The 26,916-nt window shown below is 43.0% G+C and overlaps 1 protein-coding gene across 1 annotated transcript; it reads right to left on the bottom strand.

The window, feature by feature from the left end:
• Window positions 1-1,122: 1,122 nt before the first annotated feature.
• Window positions 1,123-26,756, bottom strand: ALOX5 (arachidonate 5-lipoxygenase). The gene is made up of 14 exons (XM_066623323.1): window positions 26,483-26,756; window positions 19,336-19,534; window positions 18,342-18,423; window positions 15,351-15,473; window positions 12,834-12,940; window positions 12,040-12,212; window positions 11,194-11,340; window positions 9,331-9,534; window positions 8,139-8,225; window positions 6,986-7,164; window positions 4,837-4,958; window positions 4,102-4,202; window positions 2,647-2,817; window positions 1,123-1,924 (listed from the first exon to the last, which is right to left on the bottom strand). Exons 1-14 carry the CDS (start codon window positions 26,630-26,632, stop codon window positions 1,745-1,747), a joined length of 2,025 nt encoding a protein of 674 aa, XP_066479420.1. The 5' UTR covers window positions 26,633-26,756; the 3' UTR covers window positions 1,123-1,744.
• Between the last annotated feature and the right edge of the window lie 160 nt (window positions 26,757-26,916).

Raw genomic sequence — 26,916 nt, forward strand, 5'->3', positions numbered from 1 at the left:
CTCCCTCTCCAAGCTGACAAGGAAAATGTATTGAGCTCTATGGAAAATAAAACTGAGCTACACATGTGCTGACCCCTCATGAATAGGTGAATATGTCTTAGTGCTTATCAAAGGCCAGGTGAAGGGGTAAACAAGGACTTCAGATTAGTCCCAATCCGATGTACATGGAGCTCAACAAATGCACGAGAAGGTGCATCAGAGGTGGTGCTGGCTTTTCTCCGCCTGAGGCTGCCTCTCAATTTATCACCCTCCTGCACCTCCTGACCCAAAAGTAATTGCAGTTACGTCTTCATGTCACTGCAATTACTTCCAGAACCGTACTGGGAGTTAAAGCCTCCTGTCATCTGTGGGATGACAAGTTGCACCTGCTGAAATTCTCTCTTCTATACACTTGTTAAAGGTCCAGCATCCCTAAAGTTGAAAGTTTGAGCACCCCTGGCCTAGATGAGAATTGTGACTCTTGGTGTGCTGCTGCTCTACGCCACCTCTTTCCTCCTATAAAGGAGGGGGGGGCAGAACAGCCCAGAATTGCAGCCAGAGTGGCCACAGCTTGCAGCCACTTCACTGTCCCCTCCTTCATCAGGAGGAGGGGTGTTTTTTTAAGTGAAAGAAGCTGGCCGAGCTGCCAGTTTCTTTCTCTTTAAAAAAAAAGATAAATGGGCAGCAGGGGGATGCAGCTGGTGGTGCCACCCCCCCAAAGGCGCAGTGCCTGGGGTGTTTGCCCCTGTTTGCCCCCCCCCAGGTTCACCACTGCCCCCTCATGGTCAAAAGGATAAAAACAGAGGTTTGAGCAGCTAGTAAGGTGAAACTTTTTTTTTAGTCTGGTAAAACGTAGGTGGGTCCTGACACAGTGTCATTTTTAAAAGTGGGTCCTGGTGCTAAAATGTTTGGGATCCTAAGTCATACCACCTCTGCCAATTAGTGTTAAGACCCTTCACTACCACAAGATATAGTAATTAGATACACTGAAAGGAAATATGCTGCTATAAATCCAAGTGCTTTCATTTTAAAATGTCGAACTATGCAAGAAAAAGCATTTAGGAGACATTTCTATGGAGGTTTCTCTGTACTTTATGTCAAAGTATATCCACCTACATAATATTCTTTTTATTATACCCACATGATTTTTTTCAATGACTGAAGGGGAAGGGAGAGAGCTTCTCCACTCATCCTTTTACAAAAAGCTGGGTGACTGTCCATTCCAGTGAGGAAGAAAAGAGTGCTTGGTCTCAATAGGATAGTTGTTTTTTGTTTTTTTTAATGACTGGAACATACTTGCATGTTGGAATTGCACAGCAGTGGAAATTGTGGTCTCTGAGGAATTAAAAAATGAATATTATCATACAATTGCAATGAATCTGGAGGGACTGAATTTACCCAGACAGAAAATCTTTCCTGTTTGGGAGGTGGTGAAATGCAAACAAAAGTTTCCTTATGGCAATGCAGAATGTACACAACAAATGCGAGTGATGGTGCAGAGTTTTGTTTTCAGATACAAAGTTTAGTTTAAGAATATTTTTTTTTAATTTCATGGTAATTATTATAACACATTAGTTATTACTGAATAGAGTAAATGTATCAGTTATGAGTTGTAAAATACCTTCTGAAAACTTCAACTACAGTATAATAGTATCTGGCATGAATTACTCATTCAACTGATTTACCTATAGGTAATTTACATTCAAAACAGCTATATATGGTCAGTCACTCCACTCACTGCTTCTTCAGATGTTTGCAAAGTCACTCAAACAGCCACACTATTAGGAATTTGATTTGGGGAAAGGTAACGGTAGGGGAGTTTTTTGTTCCTATTCCGTTCAGCAATGAAACTGACGATTTCATCAAGACTCTTGCAGAACTTCTTCATGGCTTCTTTCACTGGCTTCTCTATAAAATGTTCATCAGGATACATCCCCAGGAACAGCTAGTTGCAGAAGAAGACACACACACACAAAATCTCTGTTAGGAAAACTCTAAAAGAAATGCTGCTGCTCAGCCATAACACTTAACAGGATAGCTTGCAAAAAAGCACACACACCTCTCTGGTGAGTTACTGTGATTAGTTGACTTTGCAACCAAATGCAAATTGGGCAGGAAGTGCTCAAAGAAAGACACAGCAGCCCAAAAGTCTTTGTAGTGTTTATTTCTTTTTCACTTGTCAAAGGAAGTTAAAGCCAGAAGACTGAAAAGGAGATGGCAGGAGGGATACAAATACCAATAAATCCCAGGCACTACACCCTCTTAAACCATCACTTTGACAGTGGACTCCACCCTTCAGTTGCAGTGCATTCACACAGTTGCTTCCTGTACTCAGGTAGGTACTGTGGCACATGCCCAAAAGCCTAAAAAACATCCTGGGAAAAGTTAGCCATCTTATTCCCCAGCACATGCTAATCACAGGAAGCTAACCTTGCAGACTAGACTGTTTGCACTGTGCAAGTCCTACCAACTGTGTGGACCTGCAAGGTCAGATCTGAAAGCAGAACAGAAAAACATGGATTTCCAAGCAATGAGCAGGTCCTGAGTTTTACCTTAATACATATTAAGTGCAATATACGTGTTTTCTCTCCATATATGTCAAATGTCCTGTACATGGATAAAGGTATAGTAAGCAAACGTTGTAGAATTGAGAAAAATCTTACTCACTTCATTCTCCTGAAATTGGCTCAAAGCCCAAACAGCACCAAGGTGCCAACAAGAGCGTCCCCTGTCTGGTAAACTCTCAACAATATATTCAATGTTGACAACTCCTTTTTCTGTAGGTGGTGGGCAGCGCATAGTTGGAGGAGCATTGGGAATCCAGGAACACCAATCATACTGAGCAATAAAAGGTAAAGACACAATAAGATGTAAAGACATTACAGGGAATTAAAGAAAGTTCCAACATAATGGAAAGTGCTGCAAAACATTTGGGTCATCCATCTGTGACAGACTGAGGACCAAACTACACATCCTGCAGGCTTTCATAATTGGAACTGGAAAAAAGCAGATGTGGGGTTTTTTGGTTTTACTGTGTAAACAGCAGCTGGGAGGGGGCAAGTTTTAAACAGAAAATTAGGAAGGGGGCAAAAAGTTGCAACTCCTCCCCCTCCACACATGCTTTTTGAAGAAAACAACTTTTGGAGTTTCAGACCCTTGTGCAGCTAGAACCCCGCTATTATGCCAAACCCTCAGATGTGGCTTTTTGGGAGAAGCAAGGGTCCGAAGTAGGGAGAAGGTATGAAAAATCCCTTCCATTAGAAGCAAGAACAGCATGACCAAGAAATCTGAGTGATGCCACTCAGAGAATCTACTTCTCCTTGTTCTACTTTTTCTGTTGTATCTGCTAACAAGTAACCCTACACTTTTCACCTTTAATATTTCTTTGTTGGGCCTTACCATCTCTGGGTTTCTCCCTATGTTACATAATTATGTTATGAGAGTTCACCCCTTAGACAGCAATGTCATCTAGGCAGGAGATGTTCCAAGCCATTATGGGCAAATTGCAAGACTGACACCCCAATCCTATCCTAGATTTGGTTGTCCTGCAAAGTGCACTGCAACAGCAGTGCTGTTGCAAAATCGCTGTCAACAGCACACACAATACTCCATTGATGGTCATTTTGCATGGGCTGCACACACCAGATAAGATAAGGCAGAGCGGGGACACTGGGAGGGGGCAAAACTGGGGTGGTGAGGAGGCAGGAAGGGATGGATCCAGTAGCAATGGTGCATGCTGAATCCTAGCCCCTTTTTACCAACCATGCTACCAACCATGCTATTTCTTTTCTTCAGATTTGCTAAAGAGCTGACACAGGTCTGAAGAGACCCATGGCAGAGTGGGAGGCTTATGGACAGATAAGAGAAATAATTCCCCTTTCCACTCTGAAGCGTTCTGATTCCCCCCCCCCCCCGGATACAGCACACTCCTTTTTGATGCAGCTGCATTGGTGTGGGGAGAGATATAGTATTGGGCTCAAATTGTGCTAGCGCTATCAACTAGCAACAAAAATTCCCATTTATTTCAGTAGATCATAGCTTCCCGTTCTAATGTATATCGTAATCTCTTTTACTTTAGAAGTTCATAACCCAGATATAAAACTTCTTCCCAAAAGATCCTACCTGACCAAAATTTACAGCTGCATGTTGTGCTGATGTTGTGAATATCACTACAGTAAGATATTCTGACAGCTTCTCTCTTGTCTTGATTGTCTTAGGAAATCCTGACAGCCAAAGAGAAAAAAGAAAAAAAAAATTAAGAAAAGTTTTGGAACTTTGCCGAGCTTTTTGAAATTTATTTTATTTTATTTTTATTTTAGAGATTTATATCCCGCCTTTCTGTCCAATAAAGGACACTCAACTCCTGAAACATATCAACTCCTGAAACATATCAACTCCTTTGTTTTTAATGTTTCATGATGCTGAAAGGTCACACAGTCACACTTGTTCAATAACACTTTGCATTATGCACACAAAAACATGATAAAAAATAGGTCAGTCCCCCCCCCCACACACAGAGGCAATTGGAGAATATCACTTCATGTATCTGATGAAACAAATTCTAGTCCACAAAAGTGTATGCTGAAATAAATGTGCACATCCTTATTTTGCATATATTCTTTTATTTTGCATATATACAGATATTGCATATATTCCCATTTTTCCCAAGCCTTAATCTTTTTAGGAAAGAAACAAGTCCTTGACTTCAATATTTATAGAAATTTTAAATCAAAACCCCCAACTCTCTATGTTCTTAATCACGCCATCAGTCAAAAGGGGGAAAGAACCTTAGAACAGTTCAGTCTCATGCATTTTCACTCCACAGCATCTAGCTCTAACAGGGACTGCAAGTCTTACCTGAGGTTTTGTTGCCTCTCATCCCATAGACATAAATGTCCTTCACAAAGGCCTGAAGTTCCAAGTCTTCACACACCATCTCTTCATTATGATAATAGATGTCAACAACATCTTTCACAAAGCTGCAGAGACAGCAAGGAAAACTCAGATAGTATCACTTTGATTTGCCCCAGCAAAAAATTCTGAATGAGAATTCCTGCATGAATGCACACAGAATAATTTTTGTAAAAAAGGTTTCTGGATCTGGAGTTCTTAAACTTTCACAATCTCAAGAAAAAACTGCTCCATTGGAGTAGTAAGTGCAGGGTGTGGGAGGGCAGCTCACCCTAGGCAGCAGCCATAAGGGGGTGCTGCATTTCTCCTGACCCCCTTTCTGTTGCTTGCCTTTAAAGAGTCTCTGGGATTGCAATAAGATATCTGGCAGCCATAGCTCTGCTCCTTGCTTGGTCTCGGCCACTGTGGGCCACTCTGAACCTGCTCAACTGGGCTGAGTTGCTACATTTGTGAGAACAGGAAGCAGCTCAGAGCAGCAGAAGAGAGCCAAGGCTGAGCAAGAGGTGAGGCCTTGCTTGGCCTCAGCTGTCTTCAGCCACTCCAAGCTGCTTCCTGTTCACAAACTTACTGTTTGCTCCAAGCCTGGCCAACTAGGCTGACTTGCTTCTTTGCCGCACTCCAAGTTCTGCAGTGCCGGGCTCAGAGTAGCCAGGCTCGGAGAAAAGGAGCAAGTCTGTCAAGTCGGTCCCTCAGTTGTCTTTGACCACTCTGAGGTGTTTCCTGTTATCATGAGTGTAGCAGCTCACTCCGGATTTTGCAGTGGTTTGCAATTAGCAGTGATGTGATAGTGTCATCATGTCATCACCACCAATTTACTTCCATGTCTGCCCACTTAATAGGGTGACATCCTGAGTCACCACACTGGGTACAAGAAAAAGCAACAATACCGCTGCCTAGCTCTAATTTCAGCTTTCCCCAAGCCAAAAACAAGACAGACTGCATTATATGATGGTATATCCCTACTAGGTTAATGGCAGAATCAACAATATAAGTAGTTTATATTGTTATGATGCCCAATGAGTTCAAACAAGACTCCCTCCACTCCTCAACACTCTCTCTCTCACATGCGCGCACACACACACACACACACACACACACTTTTGGGCTTCCTCTTTGGCACAACCAGTATGGCTGCCAGGTGACAAGCACTTACACTCAATATAATTTTATTTTGGAATTCTGCCAGTCTGGTTCCCCAATCCCAACCTGCTAGGCACCGCAGTATATGGATTGAGTCTCTTGTATGTGTTGCTTTTATGTAGTGCACTTCCTTGTTCCTTATGGAACAAGGAGAGTCAAAGCTCCATAGAAGACCAACTGCTTTGCAGGCAGAAGGGCCAGGCAGCTCTGCGTAGGACAGAGGCAAATTCTTCATGGAAAGCCACTGCCAGTCAATGTCAATACTGAGCTGATAGGCCAATGGTCTGGCTCACTACAAGATCCCTATTGATCCAACTCAACAGAACTGGACAAATCATACACATTGCCTGGATAAGCCTGGCCTAGTACAGTGGTTCCCAAATGTTTTTAGCATTGGGACCCATGTAACAAAAAAAAAGGTTCCACTTTACCAGCCGCTCAAGCCTCTGTGGCTATAATGGTGACTAGGCAGTAGTGCTCCCCCCAAAGTAGCAGGTTGTTTAATCCTTGAGGCACATAGCCTCATCTGCCTTGTCAGTTTAACAATCCACCAAAAATTGGGTTGTGACCAAACTGGCCATGACCAACAGTTTGGGAACTGCTAGCCTAAGTACTAAACCAATCAAAATATACAAACTGCTTTGAAAGGGACCAGGGAGCAGAATGACTCATGTTCTGTGTACAAGTTAATGAAAGTTAGTCAGAATTACAAAAAGTGTACTGTCAAAAAAATTCACATATACAGAGAAGGATACAATGGGATGGTTCCAAAGTTTTTGCACTGTTTATGGAAGGACACTTCTCCAACTATACTTCTTCCATAAGCAGATGCTCTTTCCACCATTTTCCTTCCAACAAAAACTTTGGATCCAACCCAATATATATGTTTTCTTGATTTTCACATCCTAAATATAATAGAATTTATTTTGGAAAATCCTGATATGGTGCCTCCTACCTCTTTATGGCCTCCCACACTTTTAAACCATCGTCCCGATAGAAGTAGTATGGAATGTCCTGACTATTTTCCATGCCCCTTGCTTGGATTTCTTCAGGGAAGCAGAGAGAACTATAGGTGAGGTGCTTCATTGCTTTCTGGATCATCTGTGCATGCCCACCTCCTCCAGTGGCATTTGCCTTTGGCATCCAAAAAAGTAAGTGTTACAGAGCATTAAGCAATTGCCTTGCAGATTAATTATCCTAACACTGATGAGAATCCTGTATTCCTAACATGAGTAGTCTGTGCAGAAGGTAGAGGTTTGGTCTTTGACTCTCCTCTTACTGTGGCAGTGGACATGGGGTTTTTTCATTCTCAGTGGATCAATAGTCGCAACAGTATTCTAGCTGGCTTGCTATGTTTCTTCCCCAACAATCCTCCACATAGCATTGGGGCATCATGGACACTGTGGGGAATAAAATGGTAGGCAGCCATGTAGCTCCATGTGATGGGGCATTGTGGACACTGTGGGGGGGGGGAAGAGAAGGAGGCCACTGCCATCTGCTGCTGTAGCTGCTGCTGACCCGCAGAGAATGAAAGAAACCTGCACCTCCTGCAATGGAAAGGAAGGGCAATACCAATCCACGTCAGGGTCTTGGTGTCTACAGCAGACATTTACTGGCTGCTGTGCCCCCACCCCAAGAATGCCCAAGAATACCTTGTCCTATCTCACATAGCCACAACACAGAATACATGTGTCCTGCTCACCAAGGCAGGATTAGTGTCACTGCAAACTTCCAGTGCCTGCCCTTCAGTGGCCACTGATGGGGGCTACTGGCAGGATTGCCTCTAGTCTTCAAGGCTTGATCACTCACCATCTCCAAGCCCTTCAAAGAATACAGATGACTCTTACCTCAAGGAGATCTCCAGCATGTAAAATTCCATGTTCCAAGGAAGCTGAGAAACCCAGTGAATAGGGGAATGATAGGCTTTGCACTCACTCCAGCTCAAAGCTGATGATTCTTTGATTGAGGGAGGCAGGGATTGGCTGACTTTGCAGTGTCAGGCACCCCACTGCCCCTTTGGACCCCTCAAAACCAGCTGCTAATGCAGCTGCTTCTAGCCCTGTGAACATGAATTTAGGATACAAATCAAAAGCAAAATTGTCTCTCACCTTGTCAAATAGGCCACATTCACAGATAAGCTCTTCCCGGGCTTTGGTGTTGATGGCAATTGTAAACCGTACATGGGGGATCAGGAGCTGTAAACCAGAAGAAAGCTCAGAATGCTGAATTCTTTTCAAGCTCACCAGCTGCTATTTCCAACAGCTTCAGAACCATACTATAGTGTCTTTAAACAAGCCACTTGCATGGACCAAGGAAACAATTTCATAGCAAATTCTTTTATTTAAAAATGTGCTTTCTCATTCCATGAGGCAGGCACTCAAGGCAGCTAACACTAAGTAGCTAAAAACAACATTAAAATCACATAACACCACCAAAAATAAAGCAGCTGAAATTTGGAGAGCAGCAAATACAACATAAGAAAAGGTGACCTGAAATAAAAAGGGTTTCAGTTGGCACAGGAAATGAATTAGGGGAGACATCAACTTCAACTCCTCTGGTGCTACCACTAAGAAGGTCCTTTCCCAGGAAGCCACCACATGTACTTCTGTCAGCAGCAAAACACATAAAAGGGCCCTCCCTGAAGATCTCAAGGGATGGACAGTTTTATGTGAGAGCAGGCAGCCCTTCAAGTCTTTCTGGCCTCAAACCACTTAAGGCTTTAAAAGTTAAAACAGCACCATAAGTCGTGTTCAGATACACGCTGGCAACCAATGCAGATGGAACAATTCCGGATATGTTCTGCATGCACACCTTGTACTGTTCAGCAGTTGTATAGCAGCATTCTTCAAAAGCTGAAGTTTCTGAATGAACTTCAAGGGTAGACCCATGTAAAACACATTACAGTAATTCAACCAAGATGCAATCAATCAAGGAGCAATCAAGGAGTAGCAGGCAATAATAAATCAATATATAAATATAAAAACAGAGAAAAACGTGGCATCAATAAAAACATCAGGAATGAAAACATTCCCACTGGCACTGCTGTCAGAATGCTTTTTGGGACAGGTGCTGACTGCTTAACTGCTGTTAGCATCATCACAAGGGAGGCCCTGATATCTTGTGGATCACTGTAGTAAGTATAAGATTGGGCTGTTAAAAAGACAGGTACCCTCACATAATAATAATAATAATTTCCTCACATGCACTAGGAAAATGGCATTTTTATCATTCCAACACAACCCTCAACAGGTGTTGCAAATGAAAAATCAGTGATGTTGATTGAGCATCACAATAACCCACCTTGAAGAGAGGATGGACAGCAGGCAGCTGCCGGAACATGGCCACTGCAAACACTTCTGAAACTAAGTGAGTCCGAAGGAGATGTGTAACATTCTGATGCACATGGAAATCAGAAGAGCGTACCCAGATTTTGGCCAATAACCAGTCATACTTTGCATCAGATGGGAGGAAAATAGGATTGTCTTCCCCAGGGGCTTGATGTATCTGAGGAAAAAAATGCAACAAACATTTCCCTTGCTCTTTTCTTATTTCCTCCATTGGTTCCCTCTAGGGAGCCCTGATATAAGGTTCAAAAGGAACAAGGCTTTGCTGAAACACTCTGAGATTGTTGCCATTACAGGAAGATCACATGGCCCAGCAAACAGGTCATTTTGTGTATTGCTTATCTTCTTTGGCTAGCAGCAGCAGCAGCAGCACAACAGATCCTAGGTAGTCTACCTGCCAGTGCTTTGGACATTCAGTTTGAATGTCAGGTAGGGATGCCCACATGGTTGTAAAACATCCATTCAGGAGCAGTGACCTCACCCAATCAGGGTTACTCATGATTAAGCCCAAGGATGTTCTAGCTGCATCTTGATTTTAATCCCTTAGAGAAAGTGTATCTGAATAGACCAGATCCATCCACCAGGCCAGAAGTTTCAAGAGGTGTAATTTTTGTTGTTGGCAACCTTCAGTCTCGAAAGACTATGGTATCGCGCTCTGAAAGGTGGTTCTGGCACAGCGTCTAGTGTGGCTGAAAAGGCCAATCCGGGAGTGACAATCCCTTCCACACCGGGAGCAAGTGCAGTCTGTCCCTGGTCTGTCTCCCTGGCTATGGGCCTTCCTTCTTTGCCTCTTTGCCTCAGACTGTTGGCCAAGTGTCTCTTCAAACTGGGAAAGGCCATGCTGCACAGCCTGCGTCCAAGCGGGCCGCTCAGAGGCCAAGGTTTCCCACCTGTTGAGGTCCACTCCTAAGGCCTTCAGATCCCTCTTGCAGATGTCCTTGTATCGCAGCTGTGGTCTACCTGTAGGGTGCTTTCCTTGCACGAGTTCTCCATGGAGGAGATCCTTTGGGATCCGGCCATCATCCATTCTCACGACATGACCGAGCCAACGCAGGCGTCTCTGTTTCAGCAGTGCATACATGCTAGGGATTCCAGCTCGTTCCAGGACTGTGTTGTTTGGAACTTTGTCCTGCCAGGTGATGCCGAGGATGCGTCGGAGGCAGCGCATGTGGAAAGCGTTCAGTTTCCTCTCCTGTTGTGAGCAAAGAGTCCATGACTCGCTGCAGTACAGAAGTGTACTCAGGACGCAAGCTCTGTAGACCTGGATCTTGGTATGTTCCGTCAGCTTCTTGTTGTAATAGAGTCCAGAAATTTGTAATAGAGTCCAGAAATTTGATGCCCAGAGGAAGTACTTAGGGATCAGTGGGTTAAGATGAGTACTGGAATTATTTCTATTTGAATGTTTGCCTGTAATTGTGTGCCGGAATTTCACTATGATTCGCACTTGGGCATTTCCAATTTCCAATGCCCAAGCCATTTTGTAAGCCTGGTTGTTATTTTTCTTTCCTCCTTATACTGTTTTCCACCCTTACCCCAATAAACTTTATATTTTAACTCTTTCCCCTGCCTGTTGAACTTGGTCAGAGTTTTGCCCAAGTCCTCCTAGACTGCTAGCTGCATGGTACTATACATGCTTTTGGAGATCCTCCACATAATTAGGAGAGAGGCTTTTGGAGTTATTTTGCTTCTGGCTGACTTTTGTCTTTGTGGTGGCAATTACTGGTTTTGACCTGGGAAAGGGGTGTATCTGGGGGCAGAAAGGATGCACAAGTAGAAAGGCTCCTTCCCTGATCATCACAGTGAATAAGGAACACATTACCTGAATTGCAATAGGGACAATCTTCTTCTCAGAATTCTTATACAACAAACAGATGGGAGCAGCTAAATACTGTAATGTGCAGGGATCTGTCTTATTGACGTCAATACCATCCAGAAGTTCATAATCCACTATGAAAATATTCCCTTGCTGCAGGAAATGAAAGAATAACCTGTTTAGTTTGGTTTATGTTCTCTTTGCCATAAGAGAATATAGCTGATTTAATATGCATTTTTCTTTTGACTTTTTAATGTATATATTTTAATGCATATGTAGGCTGGGACAGGGAGTGGTTCATGAGTGTGGAGATAACTGGATGGGGAGGGGGAGGAACAAGGGGGCGTGTCAAGGGCAGGAGGGAATGGAATCCACACCAGCGACTTTCACTATATCCTTTTACCCATTTTTGCAACCCAACACACACCCCGGCTCTCCTCCGACTTGCACCAGCAAAATGGCTTGAGCAGTTCGAAAGACACCCACAGACAATCAGCCAGCCTATCAGGAAGTTTTACTTATCTCCTGCAGGCTTTACAATTGCTCCACCACCACCACCACCAAAGCATGCAGTATCTGAGAAGGGGGGAGGTCCAGCAGCAGCAGTGGTTGCCAAATCCTAACACCCTTCTTGGACATGATCCATGCAGACCTGTGCCAGCTATTTAGCTAGCACAGGTCTAAGCAGACCCACCCAGTCACCCCACCGCTGTACATAGAGGCTTACCCCTGGATAAGGGAACAATTGGGTCATTAATTTTCTATAAAATTCCTGAAAATAATTTCAGGTGGATGTCTTAAACTGACGCAAACAATAATAATGAAGGAATAATGTCCATTCTGTGTCTGTACCTTTATTTCCTCTTCCAATGTCAGGTTCCTTTCCAAGCTGCATTCCACCATTTCTGTGGTCACTGGGAAGTTTTTTGGTAACTCTGTGCACTTTCGGATCAGTACAGGATTGCACCCATTTAAGAACTGGTATCCAAACATAAAATCTTCTTGCCAATGTTGCATCACGTACTCTAAAGGAGAAATGAAACTTAGGAAACTTAAAGGTTGTTTTTGCTGCTATAAAATTCTTAGCAAAAAGTATTAACTGATCTGTGTCAAACTATATCAAAAGCATGGGATACAGCCTCAAAACATGTTTTTATTTTGCTATATAGCATTTCACCATGTTGCCTGTTCAAAGAACAGTAGGAGAAAAATATTAAGAACATCGAATATTAAATTTAAGAAATACATATTAAATCAAATATATCATTGTGTATATCATCCTTAATCTCATATACATCATCCATAATCTCAAAACAATAATAGGAAACTGTAATAAAAACAATTGCAAATAGCTCTAGTGTAGCCGCCCTGGGTCCCTTTGGGGAGAAGGGCGGGGTATAAATAAAGTTATTATTATTATTATTATTATTATTATTATTATTATTATTATTATTATTATTATTAGCGTAGCTGACGGGGGCCAAGGGGACACAGGACCCCAGCTACAATGCCTGAGGGGGTATCAAGAGACCTCCAGGACTCGACTAGAAGTGCATATATCTTTAGGTTTAGGTCTGACTTTTAAACTGTAGAATACAATTAGTTAATTTAATGATACGAATATTAAAAATTGCAATTCAACTCACCAGAAATTGTATTGCTAATTCTGACAAATATCTTCTCAAAATCTGCAAAGTCACTCCAGGAAGATTGGAACATGTGCATAAAGCGGTTAATACAGAGATTTTCAATCCTTAAAAATAAACACACACATGTCATCATTGGTTGCAAACTCTCTCTTCAACCCAACATCTTTTTCTCTGTCCCAAGTGCTTCAGAGTGAAATTCCTAGTAATGAAATAAAGTTGAACGAATCCAAAATACATCTATAGGGATTCGGTGAAACTACATATTACACTTGTGTATCTCAAATGTATTGAACTTGGCCCACCCTTTCTAAATGTATGACTGGCAATGGAAACACTAACTGCTATGTGAATAGGAGGCAGCAAGGGCAAGGAAACACTATCACCACCTTCACTTGCTGCTACCTGTAAGTGTGGACTGTACTCCTCCCCCCTCACTGTAGCCATAGAAGTATCAATGGCCTTGATGGAGGAGGAGAAAAAGAGAAGACAATGTTTTTATTATTGCATTTTATTATTTTTAAACATTGATTTTAGCTTGCTTGTACTGTATGGTTTTTATGTTAAATATTTGTTGTAAATTGCCCTTATGGCCTCTGTCTGTGTGAAAGGGTAGGGTAAGAATCTCTTACATGAATAAAAAATTATGTCTTCTGGTTCACCCCCAATCTAGCATCAACCACCTATTCCACCACAGCGCATGAAGAGATCCTTGTATGTAACAGTGTATCAGCCTGCATATTGTTGGCATCCTTCAGTCTCGGAAGACTATGGTGTCACGCTCTGAATGGTGGTTCCGGAACAGAGTGTCCTCTCCAGTGCATGAAGCCTGGGTAAAGTAGGTAAGGAGGATAGGCTGTTACCCATGCAGCAAATCCCCCCTCTCCATGTCGCTGAAATGGTCCAATGGAAAGGCAAAGGCCAATACGGTTGGTTCCAGCAGCGTCGCAGGAGTTGCCAGAACGTGACTGTGTTCAGCCATGAACTGCCTCAGGGACTCCGGCTCCGGATTTTGCCTCGAGGTTGACTCCTGAAGCCTTTTCCATAACTGGATGTAGCCACAAGGCAGTGGAGGTTTGGGATCAGAGTTTTCCTTCTCTCAGATGAGCTGCCTTCCCAGGCTAATGAGTCCCATCTACCCGGTGGCTGTTTAGTCGCCTCTTACAACAAGTACAGCCAAACTGAGGGCCTATTCTTATCCCCAGCCCCCAGTAGTATAAGGGACCCACCTTCTGTCAAAATACCGGAACCACATGACCGGATGCGGAAACCCCTCTCCCCCCCCCGGCCCCGGAAGCACGTGACCGGATGCGGAAATACGTCAGCGGAAACCATGCCCTGGAAAGGGGTGGAGGATGGGCATGTGACCACTCTAGGAACTCCTCACGAGGTCCCTGACCACGTGGTGGAGGTTTCAGAACGGCAAGACCAGTGGGGAGGGTGGAGCCCCCAGCCTGCATACACTGTGTGAAAACATCTGTCAAAAAAGATCCCTTATCCTTCCAAAAGGTGCACCCAGGCCAATGTTCAATCCTGCAGACTGAGTCTAGTAATTCCAAACCAGCTGGCCTCCACTCATCAGGATGAGACTTTGAGCTGTTGTTCAATGGTGGGGTCAAGACAAAACCCATCTCTCTAATATTTGGAGGATCTATCAAAGGACAGACTTTTTGCTTCATTTTATTTGGTGAATCCTGTTCATGCACCAGTAGCCTTAGTACCAGATTTGGGAAGGAGTTTTGGAGGAAAGAATAAGTGGTGATGGATTAATGTAGCACTCCAAGATAAAGAAGTAGACAATCAGAAAAGAATTACAAAGTTCCTTTCAGAAGTAACTAACTCCAAAGCTCTCTGGTCTCACAAGCTTAAGGCAGTGATGGAGGAGCATATTGTTAAGCATAGCCATTTATCAGAAAAACATAACGGAAGATTTTACTCAAACCATTTCTAACTTCCTGTGATTTGGGCTCAGAGGTATCTTTTAAAGTCGTAGTTCTCTTATATTTTAGCTGGCTAAGAGCAACTTTCCCTATTGATCCCACAATAGCATCTTTTGCAGGGTGTTGCTGGTGTGTCTTTTGCATCTTCTTTCAGACTGTGAGCCCTCAGGAACAGTGAACCATCTTTTATTTTGCTGTGAAAACCACTTGGTGAACTTCTAAAACTAAGACATGCTATGTAAGTACTATATTTTTAGTAGCAAAGACATAAAAGGGATGTTTATAATTGGCACATGATTTGAATTTTTATTTCATCCAAAATATCTCAGTGTAAATCCTGCTGCTCTAAAGAGATTTGAGCACTTAAAAGAGAATTTCCCTCATACACCAGCTTATTTATTACATTTATATCCCATGTTCCTTCCATGGTGGCACTCAAGGTGGCATCTATGGGATTCCCAGCAGTCTCTAATTTTGGCACCGATCAAATCTGTTCAGCTTCAGAAAGTGGGCTGCGGCAGGTGCCCTCAGACCTCAAGTACCGCTACCAAAGTCTAAGAGCCACTACAATACTCACGCCTTGGTATAATTCAAGATAAAGTCAGCTCCCTTTTCACTATCAAATTGGATGTTGCGAGGCAATTCCTTGTGAGATTTGGCATCTATGCTCAAGGGGAAGCCTGGATGCCATTCTGCCCATCTATTTAAAAAAAACACAAACATTGAACAGAACTAATAGCACTTTCTTTTCTTGTGATTTCTAAGACTGAAATCATATAACTAAAAAATTAAAAATATTTACAGATTAAAAATTAAATACAAATTTTTTTCCACTAGAGACACTGAAAAAACACATTGGGGGAAAAAAATTCCCCTTTTCCCCAGATCTTCATACCTCTAGTATTAGATGGTGACAAAATGCTGGATATGGAACAATTACAATTATTTTTAAAAAACTGTACTTATATGACTGCAAATTGGTGACGAAAAACGAGAAATAAGAGATATACAGCATCAGGTCAAAGAACTAAAAAAGAAGATAGCGCACAGCCCTAAAAGCACTGCTTGTGTCCTCTCCTTTATCTCTTCAGAGCAATATTGAGAAAACATAGCACACAGAAAGCTGTATAGAAACCAGTAGTGTAGCTAATGATCATGTAGCCCGGTGCCAAGTTCAAAATGTTGACCCGGAAGTGATGTCACAACCAGAAGTGACATCACGCCTGGACTTTTAAAAAAGTGAAAATTGGAAGGAACCCACCTCCCCCCCCCAGCAGTTCACCACCCACTTACTATGCTGCCTTCCCCGCAGTCAGTGGCATAGCTAAGGCATCTATCTGCTACCCGAGGTCAAAGAACATTTTGTAGCCCCCCTCCCCGCATGATAAAATCAAATTTAATTAAGGAAATAAATAAAAAGTTATTGGTCCCATGCTGTATCATAATAACATCTCATTGGCACTTAGAACAATCAGTCTCATAGGTCAGTTTGGAGTAAGGCAAAACCACTTTTTGTTCCACAAGACAGTTGCGTTTTCATTTTCTGGTTAATTGACCATAACTTTTGATAGAATACAGATATTCCAGTGCTGTTTGTTTCATTGCAATCTGCATTAAATTACCTTTCCAATGATATATAACATGATGGTATTATTCATACATACCAAGATTTTCATAATTTTGGTCACCAGCGTCAAGCTCAGCTTGTTGCCCCCCTAAAGCTTGATGCCCAGTGCAACTGCTACCTCCTGCACCTCCTTAGCTATGCCACCGATAGAAACTCACCAAGGAAGAGGGGGGGGAGGAGCCAACAGTGGATGAACAGACATGTGCCCAAGAGCTCCTGGGAGACAGTTTGTTTTCCCCCAAATACTGCAGGTCTGAAGAGGACCTGAAGATCTTTGTTAGGAGAGACAAGATCTTCATCTGCAGGTATCTGGGAAACTGAAAGCCTGACCGGTGGGGGGGGGGGGCTTTCTTCTCAGAGGAATCTAACTGTTTGTGACAGTATTGGGGGAGGTGCAGTGATCTGCAATCAAGCTGCTGGCTCCGTGCTGAGATGCCATAAGGAGGGGAAAAAAAGCGTGAAGTGTAAAGTTTAAGCTGGAAATTTAAGATAAGCAAATGTTAATATTGTCCCCAGCTCTGACTGACTGATTTGGCTAAAAGCCCTGGATATATTGGAGGCATTAACGAGAGACTTTTTAAGGAGGTTGAAAGCGCGCTTTTTCTCTGTCATGGAATAAATTGGTGGTAGATTATAATTACAACCATAACTTGGGTGTGAACTAAAATCCAGAATTATTCTTGGACATAATTGGATATAAATATAATTCTCATTAGATTTGAAAGAGCTTTGTTTTCTCTGCACCAGAGATGGTGAGATTGTTTTCTTTCGTTCTGTTTTTCTCTCCATTAACCGCACTGGACAGTTATCTGCAAGAGGTATGTAAGGAATGCGGATGGCAGGGAAGTAATGACGTGGTGGAAGTGAGGAGAATAATATGTTGTGGACATCTAGTAGACTAGAGAGAAATTGCAAAATGGACTCTATTCCAGAAATGTGGATACAGAAAATCTTGATTAATACGGAGAGATTGCTTGTTATGGAGCGACAACAGCTGAATTGGTCCTCGTAGATTCAAGCCAGTCTGGAGACTCTTTCCCAACAGATAGATGTCTGTAAGGAACAATTGGAAGATGTGAAGAAACAAGCAGAAGATAAACAAGGGAGTGAAAAAGCAGACAAGGAGGAAAATCAACAGGATGATCAACAGGACGAAGAGGCGCTGATGGAGATCAAGAAAGATACAATGGACAGAGTAACAGGAGTGTACAAATCACAAAATTTGTTGGAACAAGAAGGAGAAAATATATCCCAGTTAACTGGAAGAATGAACACACCCTATATAAGAAAGTGTGGATTTATCCGATTCCGTTATAGAGATAAATTATTAGATATTACAGAAGAAAAAAATGGAAAGTAAGAAAGAAAAAGAACCCTGAAGGGTAATCTGAGGGTTAAAGAAAATTGGAGGATTTATTCAGGTAATAACAATGGTCCAAATTTATTTGAAGGAAAAAAAAAAGAATATGTATGAAATTGATAAATATGAATTAGAATGTATTAAAAAATATAGCTGGAAGTGTAAACGTGTGGAAGAATTGTTTTATATGTGGTTATTATGTCAAAGGGAAAAAAAGTGTAATTAGATTAGAGAATTAGATTGGAGTTGAAATAGCTGAGGTGATAAATTTTGGTAATTAGATTATTTTGTTTTAATACTAATGAGCAAGCATAAAGTTAGTTTATGCTTGGTAGAAAGTGAATATTTAGAAAATATAGTATAGGGCATTAGGGAAAATTTATTGTATATTATATAAATAAATGGATAAAATAATAAGAGGTATAAATAGATGAGTAAGTACTAGGAGATATAGTATGATTAATTAGTAATGGTATATGGTATTTAGCACTCCTAAACGTATGTTATATGTTTGTATGTCTCTGTGCGTTAATTTAAATAAATAAATAAATAAATAAATAAATAATAAAAAAGAAATTCACCGATACAACTTTTGACGATCCTCCAATTCTTTGCGTCTGTGATGCTTGAGGATAGGAGTCTTATCATCTCTGCAAAGCTTGGCTGTGAAAAATGATGAAAAGACAAAAACATAATCCAAGATCAAGATATGGAATATTTGACAGAGGTCTGCTGCAGCTCTCCACAGAGGAAGAAAAGATAATGCCCAGGTACTGCACTCATTCCCCAGTAAGGCTCTACTGCATGTACACTACTCAGGCAGCACCACTCTTAAAGTACAGAAAGTATGCATCCTGATCGCTCCCTACTATTCCCTATGCCCTTCACAAACAGCTTTCCAATAGGAGCGGAGAACCTGCCCCTTGCTTAGTTACCCTGGGGGCCCTTCTCAGGCTATCAGTGTTGGGACTGATTGGTTCCTTAGACATCACACCATGTGTCATGGAAGTCAGTATCAGGATACAGCTTCATTAATAATGGGATGGGTCAGTGGTTCCATAGACACCAAAGGTGTTACTGGGATGGGCTGTGCCAGGGTTGCTTTGCCAGTCTTGCCATATGGCCCTTGTTGCACCAGTACCAGCACACTGTCAGTGTGGTGTGGCCAGGATGGACTCAGGACATGACAAACATTGTGCTAGCATCCATGCAACATTGGTACAATGTTCAAATAAGACTGAGCTATAATTAGATTTCTCTTACCCCAATTATAGATAAGCAAACTGGTTGAGAATCATGTTAAAGTTCATAGCATTGAACCTCTGATATGAACATGTTTCATGCATATTGAAGCCCCCTTCTTCAGCATTGCAGCTTCCCCATGGGCTTAGAGCACAACATTTTAGCCAAAAGCTTGAACAAAATTGACAAGAGTGAGGGGAAGAAGAGTGATTTGTCCTGTTGGGAGACCTTGCATTAACTCCTTAAATACATAAACAAGTTGTTAGCAAGTGAAACTAGTTGAAGTTGTCTCAACCCACCTGTTCACCATAAGGAACCTTGCAAAGCACTTACCTCGTCCATCTCGGAGCACCACCTCTTTTTCATCTGTAATCCATCTGTAACAAGGAAACTCCAGATAGTCACCTAATGGTGTTTTCACAGTGACATACTTAAGATACCAATCATCAGGAAACCAATATTTCCGTTTTTCAATTTTTATCAGCTGAATCTCCCCCAAGTCTTCTGCCACTGTCACATCATAAGTATCAACCTAGAAAAAGAAAATGCAGGCTTTGATCAGTTGGGCAATACAACATGCATGCAGCTATATCCAAAATGTGTTCTTTGATGCATAGTGGCCTTGGGTGGTAGCCAGTAAGCCATTTCAGTGACCATTTAACTTTTCCTAAGGGGCTTCAATTTGTACATTTGCTTGCTGGTGGGTGCAGCTGCTGTTGCCTGTCACTGGCTTCCTTGATAAGACAACCCATCATATTTTTTTAAATGAAATGTCTAAAACCACAAATACAGTGCTATCAGTATCAGCCAAAGTCTTATCCTCTTACATATCTGATGTGTTGTAACAATATAAGACATGTTTTTGAAGTGGATTTCTCTGAGAACCTTATATGCAAAATAGACAGAGCCTTGATCCTGATATTCTGAATGAAGACCCTGAGATATACAACATACAAATTAATTTTCTTAAGGCCGTAATCCTAACCAACTTTTAAGCACTGACATAAGGGCAATGCAGCTCCAAGGTAAGGGAACAATCATTTCCTTACCTTGAGGAGGCCTCCATGACTGCACCCCCAACTGCAGAATGCAGCACATGCCCCACTGAACCAGCTATGCCAGTGCTGGAAAGTTGGTTACAATTGTGCCCTAAAACAGGTATCACAGCCCCGCCACAGCATAGAAGTTTACCCACCAACAGAAGTGCCACAGGCATTGGCACAATGCTGGAAAAATGTCACGCCAACATAGCTTGGACACCGGTGGAGAAGCCAAAATGCGGAGGCGACTAAGGCAGGATGCCGGAGGGATGTGGGTGAGATGAGGGGGAATTGGTGCAAACCATATATCACATTTCACATGTGGACATCATATCACATATCTCTTTGGAAGACAGACATGCCCCCAATGTCAGAAAAATGCTACCCCAACAACCACCTGTAATAGGTACACTCATAGAGAATAATGGGGAAGGGAAGAATACCAGAAAATCTAGTTCTCCTGCTACCACCCAACCCGGAGCCCAATCCTGTAGTTTGCAGAGCAGCGGAATGGGAGGCGGGGGCATGGACGGGGGTGGGGAGGAGGCGTTCCGGGGAGGGGGGAGGCTGGCGGGGGGCGGAGAGAGGGTGGGCAGGAGGCGTGCCGGGGCAGGGGGGCAGGCAGGAGGAGGATCCGCGGAGCTGCGCTCCACAGGATCCAGAGCGCTCGTGGAGAGCTGTGTGCCCTACACGAGCACCTTTTCCTTACTGCCGACCTTTTGGTCAGCGGTAAAGTGAGTAGCCCCATTGTGGGGCTGCTTACCTTACTCGGGGGAGGGGGCCGAATGTCCCCTTCTCCTGAGGCGCCTCCCACGGCAGCGCAGGAGGCGCAGGATTCGGCGGCAGCCCTCCTGCTTTAATGTTTGCTGGCATTATTTTATGCCTCCTGCTTTAATGTTTGCTGCATAATTTGCTTTAACGTTGCTGGCAACATCCTCTCCATCAAGGATAAACTGACAACTCTTTCTATCCACAGCCATTCTCCCCACCCCACCCCAGCTGATCTAATAAGTGAAGCTGTGCAAGGGTCAAGCAAGTGAGTTGGATGATCACACTCTAGCAAGTGAGTGTGGCCTCACATTCTAAAAGTTTCTGTTCACATCCTTGGGCAGTTCAAACCAAAAAGAATCCAAAATAACAGGACCAACAGGAGACATGGTGACATCAACTGACACTGTCATTGCATAGTCCAAGCTGTGACAGATGCAAGGGATCATGTCTGCAAAGTAACCAACAAAATGGTCACACCAAGCAACCATGTTCAGAGAGAATTTTGAGGATGATATATCTCCTACCTCCTGTAGGTAGGATACTGTCCTATTCAGTGTTCAGATGGGTTTGTTTTAGGTCTGAGTGTGTTTGCAAGCTGTTACTGAGTTGCAGTTTTCAACTCAAACAGTATTTTTATTCTCCCTAAGGATGTATGGCTCAGTAAAGTTTCTCTGGAACTTTTTTTTGGTATTTTTTCTGAAATAAGATTTGTCAAGAACTTAAAAAGGTGAAAGTGACTAAACCTTTTTTCTAAAGATAGTGCTATGCACCTGAACATTCTTGCATTTCATTATGGGTGTTATAACTGGTACACTGTGAAGCTGGTTTGTACACACCTTTTCAGATACAACATTCTATACTCTGTGCACCTATCCCTCATCTTTGGCTCAGGCAACAAAATGTCTTGGCCTGGCTCTGGCTCCAGTAATTGTATTATCTAGGAATCTCCCAGAGTGGAGGATATATTACAGATCTTTGAGATTATTTGTAGCATAAAATGTAGAATCTGTTCTTCATCCCAAGGCAGAAATAGTGTCCCTGTGTTTCTAAAGGCCAGATTACATATGCTAATGACATTGCAAGCATACCAAGGCTATTTCCTTTTGTAGTACACATGCAGGATTAGAATCTGGATTCGGACCAAGGGGACAGGGGACTGTAACTAGAGGTGGAAGAAAACAGTGATGAAATAATAACACATAACACTGCTTTCTGGATTTCTCATTCTAGTAAAAATCCCCAAAACCCAAAATCTGCAAAAAAAATTATTATTATTTTATTTTATTTAATGGGGGGAGTGCATGGGTAAGAAATGGCTGCATCTGCTGACACTATACTACCTATAATCAGTGTTTCTCAAACTGTGGGTCAGGACCCACTAGGGGGGTCACAAGCCAATTTCAGATGGGTCCCCATTTATTTCAATATTTTATTTTTAATATATTAAACTTGATGCTACCTTGGTATGTGACTGAATTTGGGGAAATGTTACAGATTGGTGTGATGAACAGGCTACTATGTATATGTTTTTAACAATGATAGTAAATGGGACTCCTGGTAAAGTGTGGGTAGGATTGCAGTTGAGAATTGTTAAACATTTTCCTGCTTGATGATGTCACCTCTGGTCATGATGTCCCTTCCAGTGGGACCTGACAGATTCTCATTCTAAAAAGTGGGTCCTGGTGCGAAAAGTTTGAGAACCACTGACCTATATCATCTACCTAGTACACTTTTAAAGAGATTATAATTTATAATTATAATTTAAATCTTGAATAAAAACATACACCACTTTCTGCACTTCTCCTTTTTGAAAAACACTGAAATTCACCCAAAAAAAACCATTTTCTCCCATCTCTACTATAATACTCTGTCCCAGTTGTAGCCCTGAACCAAATACTCCCCCCCCCACACACACACTGGTGATAATGGAAGGTCTTTTTCACTGTAAAACAGCCTCCATGGGCCACCTGATCTGGATCAAAACCACAGCTGAGGCGGTATTAAGCCCCCACCAGCCATTCTCCACCTTTTGGAGAGGCTATATCTGGAACTCTTCTCAGGTTCCAAGGCCCCCATGTCAAACAAGGTTACAGGGCCACCTTCTCACACTTTTCAGTCTGTGGCCCCCTTCAAAAGTACTAGGGCTCCCCAGGTGCTATATGACTCCAATTGAGAATAGCTGCTGTAAACACAGGAGAAGATGGGGTAATTGGCAGTGTAGGACTTCAGTCATGCAGGTCTTCAGAATATGATGGTTGTTTTACCTCTCTTGCAGCACCCCTATTTTCACATCAAAGACTTTTGCAATGTCCTGTACTATGCTTCTGAAGTAGGATGTGCTCATAAACTTTTTCAAAAAGGTATTTAATATAATGTTTAATCTTCAAATTGATCCAGCTGTCATTATTATGTAAATATTACATCTTAAACACATTCAGACACTTTATCTGGAGTGATGGGTGTGACAGAGATAGAAAGGAAGCCATGTACTATCTGAGTCCATATGAGGCGGCTTAAATGCATATGTACTAGAATCAAGATGACTAAATCACCCACTCACCCAGGGCCCATGAGAGGGGAGTGCAAGGGGTAAATTGTACCTGGGCCCAGGGTCAGAAAAGGGGTTTAGGAGCCAAAGGAGCAGAGCTGGAAATTTCTTAGGATCACAGAAAAGGTTTGCACGTACTATATGAAGACTAGCATTCACATTTTGTGTATGCCTACCTAGTTTTATATATCATAATTTGAAGAAATTGTGATCCAATAATCATATGAAATTATGATCCAATGGAGAAGGAGCCCAAAAGAAACTTTGTAGCCCCTGATAAAATTCCTCTCAGAGGCCCTGCATCCATGCCTGAGTTCTTGCTTCTAGTGACAAAGGTGGAATGAAACCTGAAGAATTCTAGTGTATACTAATGACCAATGTTAAGTAATTTCAAAAATCTCCATAAAGGAAAAGATAAGGACAGTAATCTACCAGAAAACACGGATTATACTTGTTGGAACATGTGAAATGGCCATTGAGAAGTGTGATCCTTACCCATGAACAACTTTTGGTTTCCACTTCTATGCTATTTATGCTTCTTAATTTCCTTCCATCCTTTTGTCAAAATCCTTTTCTTTCTTTGGTTCACATACAATATTTAAAAAACCATAAGATGTATCATTCCTGTTATTGCTTTTTCCTACAGAGAAATATACTTTGCTGGGCATGCAACAAATCTTCTTGCCTTGTAGTGCTACATGTAGATTAAGAGAAATTATCTGTGGCAGATCAAAGAGCAGGATTCTGGTAGATACATTTTCATGACAAAAACCAAGATTAGTCTGAAAAAGGCAAAAAGTCCTCCTGTGCAATTCAAACATCTAGGTTAAGTTTTCTTTCAGAATAGTTCATTGGAGAAAAACAGAAGTGCATTGAGATGGGGAACTAGGGTCATTAGGCAACACAACTTGTGAAAATTGTGTTTTCACAACCAAAGCAGGAACCAAAGCAGACAGAAGTAGAATTATGTCATGTATACTGAACATGATGTACCCAGAAAACCAGTTTCCAGAAAGGTAGCCATGCTAGCCTGCTGTAACAAAATCAATGTCTTAAAACCTCTTAAAACAGTACATCAAGGTTCAGATTCCTTATTCCCCTCCTATAGAGATGGGGCCACTCCTCCCCTATTTATCCAGCTGCTAGAGCAGTTAAGGGCTAGATGAATGTTAATCTGGAACAGTATTCCAGAACCTACCTGGCACAACTCTCACATACTATTAAATCAAATTTGTGGTGCTATGTCCCAATCCAAACTATTCTTTTTGTATCCAATGCCCAGAGGAGTCTAGTACACTTTGAAAAACTCTGTAATGCTCAATATAAGAAGAAAAACCAGATGCTATGTTGTAATGTTCAACATAAGAAGCAAAAACACAAAACAAATATTCCTCTGCATTTTCATCTAATATTTGACATGCAAAACCCCCCACAGTTGACTTCGCTGTTCCATCACCAATTTGAATGACTTCAGAAAAAGGAAGTGCTTCAAGGATAGAACCAAATGTAGAAGAGAGTCTCCAAGTTCACTAACTTCCCTAAAGGACTGGTTGGGCTCAGTGTTATACAATTGGTACATCCTGCTTGGGTGGCTGAGTTTGTGCCTTCAGCTGAAGCACAAAGCAAGGGAGAAAGGATGCAGTGAGGATGGTGTGGCTGTTGGTGCAGTGGGATAAAGAATGTAGGACAAGATCATAACAAGCCCACCCAAGCAGGAGACATTAAAAAGGTAAGCTAAACAGACTCTTCCTTCCATCTGTGGTCCAAGAAAAGAGGTACACAAAGTTCCTGCCCCTTATCGTACCCCAGTTTTCTAATGAAAGCAAGGGACCATGGAAGATGAAGAGGTGCAAGGAGAGGCAGTTTATGAACATGTGGAAAGGAGGTAGAGATTAAGTATCTCTGCCATGATCTCAGACACTGGGAGCTGCTTACGGAAGCAGGAAAACCAAAGACCCAGCAGAGGCGGGTCTGTCCCCATGTCTTTAGCAGCCGTGCAATCTACAGCAATCAGCAGATGAACCTTTTGCAGGAAGGAGATCAGCCTAGTTGCATGCCAAGGTTGCAATCCTATCCACGCTTTCCTGAGAGTAAGCTCCATTGATTATAATGGGACTTACTTCTAAGCAGACAGGCATAGGATTGGGCTCTCTCTCTCTCTCTCTGTTCTTCTCACTCTGTTCTTCAAAGCACAGGTGCTCATTCAGGGTGACCAGATACAGGCGAGGACAATGGACCTTTAACCATTGTAGAGAAGAGGGGATTTTGGCAGGTGCAGCTCAACATGTAAGCAGAGCTGTCCCTGCCTAAATCCCCTCTCCTCTACAATGGTTAGGTATCGGCACTTTGTCCTCCATTACGTCTGGTCACCCTGAACCAGCACCTGTGCTTTGAAGAACGGAGAGGTGCAGGCTTTAGAGCCCAATCCTATGCCTGTCTACTCAGAAGTAAGTCCCATTAGAATCAATGCAGCTTACTCTCAGGAAAGCCGCGTGGATAGGATTGTAGGTGACCATTGCATCTGGTCACTCTGTGCTGGTTACAAAGCGGGCAGACCCTGCCAGGACCTCCAGCCTCAAAGCATTTCGGTGAGTGCAGAGATGAGAGTCGAAAAGCAGCCAAATACTAACCGGTTTATGATGCCAGCTACTGCTGAGTACTGTATTAGAGCCCAAACCTAGGCATGTCTACTCAGAAGTAACTCCCATTCTAGTCAATGAGGCTTACTCCCAGGAAAATGTGCATAGGAGTGCAGCCTGAGAGCCCAATCTCATGCATGTCTACTCAGAAGTAACTCCCATTCTAGTCAATGAGGCTTACTCCCAGGAAAATGTGCATAGGAGTGCAGCCTGAGAGCCCAATCTCATGCATGTCTACTCAGAAGTAAGTAGTATTCTAGTCAATGAGGCTTACTCCCAGGAAAATGTGCACAGGAGTGCAGCCTGAGAGCCCAATCTCATGCATGTCTACTCAGAAGTAAGTCGCATTCTAGTCAATGGGACTTGCTCCCAGGCAAGCGTGGACAGGATCGCAGCCTTAGAGGGGCGAGCGAGGGCGCGGGCAGGCTGCGGTGGGCAGGAGCGGGCGCGGGCGCGAGAGTCCGCCCGCCTGCAGCACTCACCGTGCCTCGCTCGAAGTCGTTGTAGAAGGGCTTGTCGAGCAGGTGCCGCTCGCTGGTGCCTTCCGAGCCCACCAGGGTGAAGTAGACGTAGTCGTCCGTGCCGGCGAACCACTGGCTGCCCGTCGCCACCGTCACCGCGTAGGAGGGCATGGCTGCAGCCTCGACGGGACGAGACGGGACGGGACGCGCGCCGCGCCTGTACAGCTGGGGAGACCACGGAGTGGACGGGCTCCGCAGCGCAGCTGGCTGGGGCTTTGCAGAAGCACGCTCGGCCCTCGCGGCGCTCCACAAGTGGCTTTCCCCGCCCGGGCCCAAGGAGGAAGGGACCTCGCCACCACCCCCACCCCCACCCCCACCCCGCCCCGAGTCTTTGCCTGGATTGGTCTTCGCCTGGATTGCAAACTCTGCAGGGTTTGTGAAACGGGCTCGTCCCT

Source organism: Tiliqua scincoides, chromosome 4, assembly GCF_035046505.1.
Source record: "Tiliqua scincoides isolate rTilSci1 chromosome 4, rTilSci1.hap2, whole genome shotgun sequence".
Lineage (NCBI taxonomy): Eukaryota > Metazoa > Chordata > Lepidosauria > Squamata > Scincidae > Tiliqua > Tiliqua scincoides.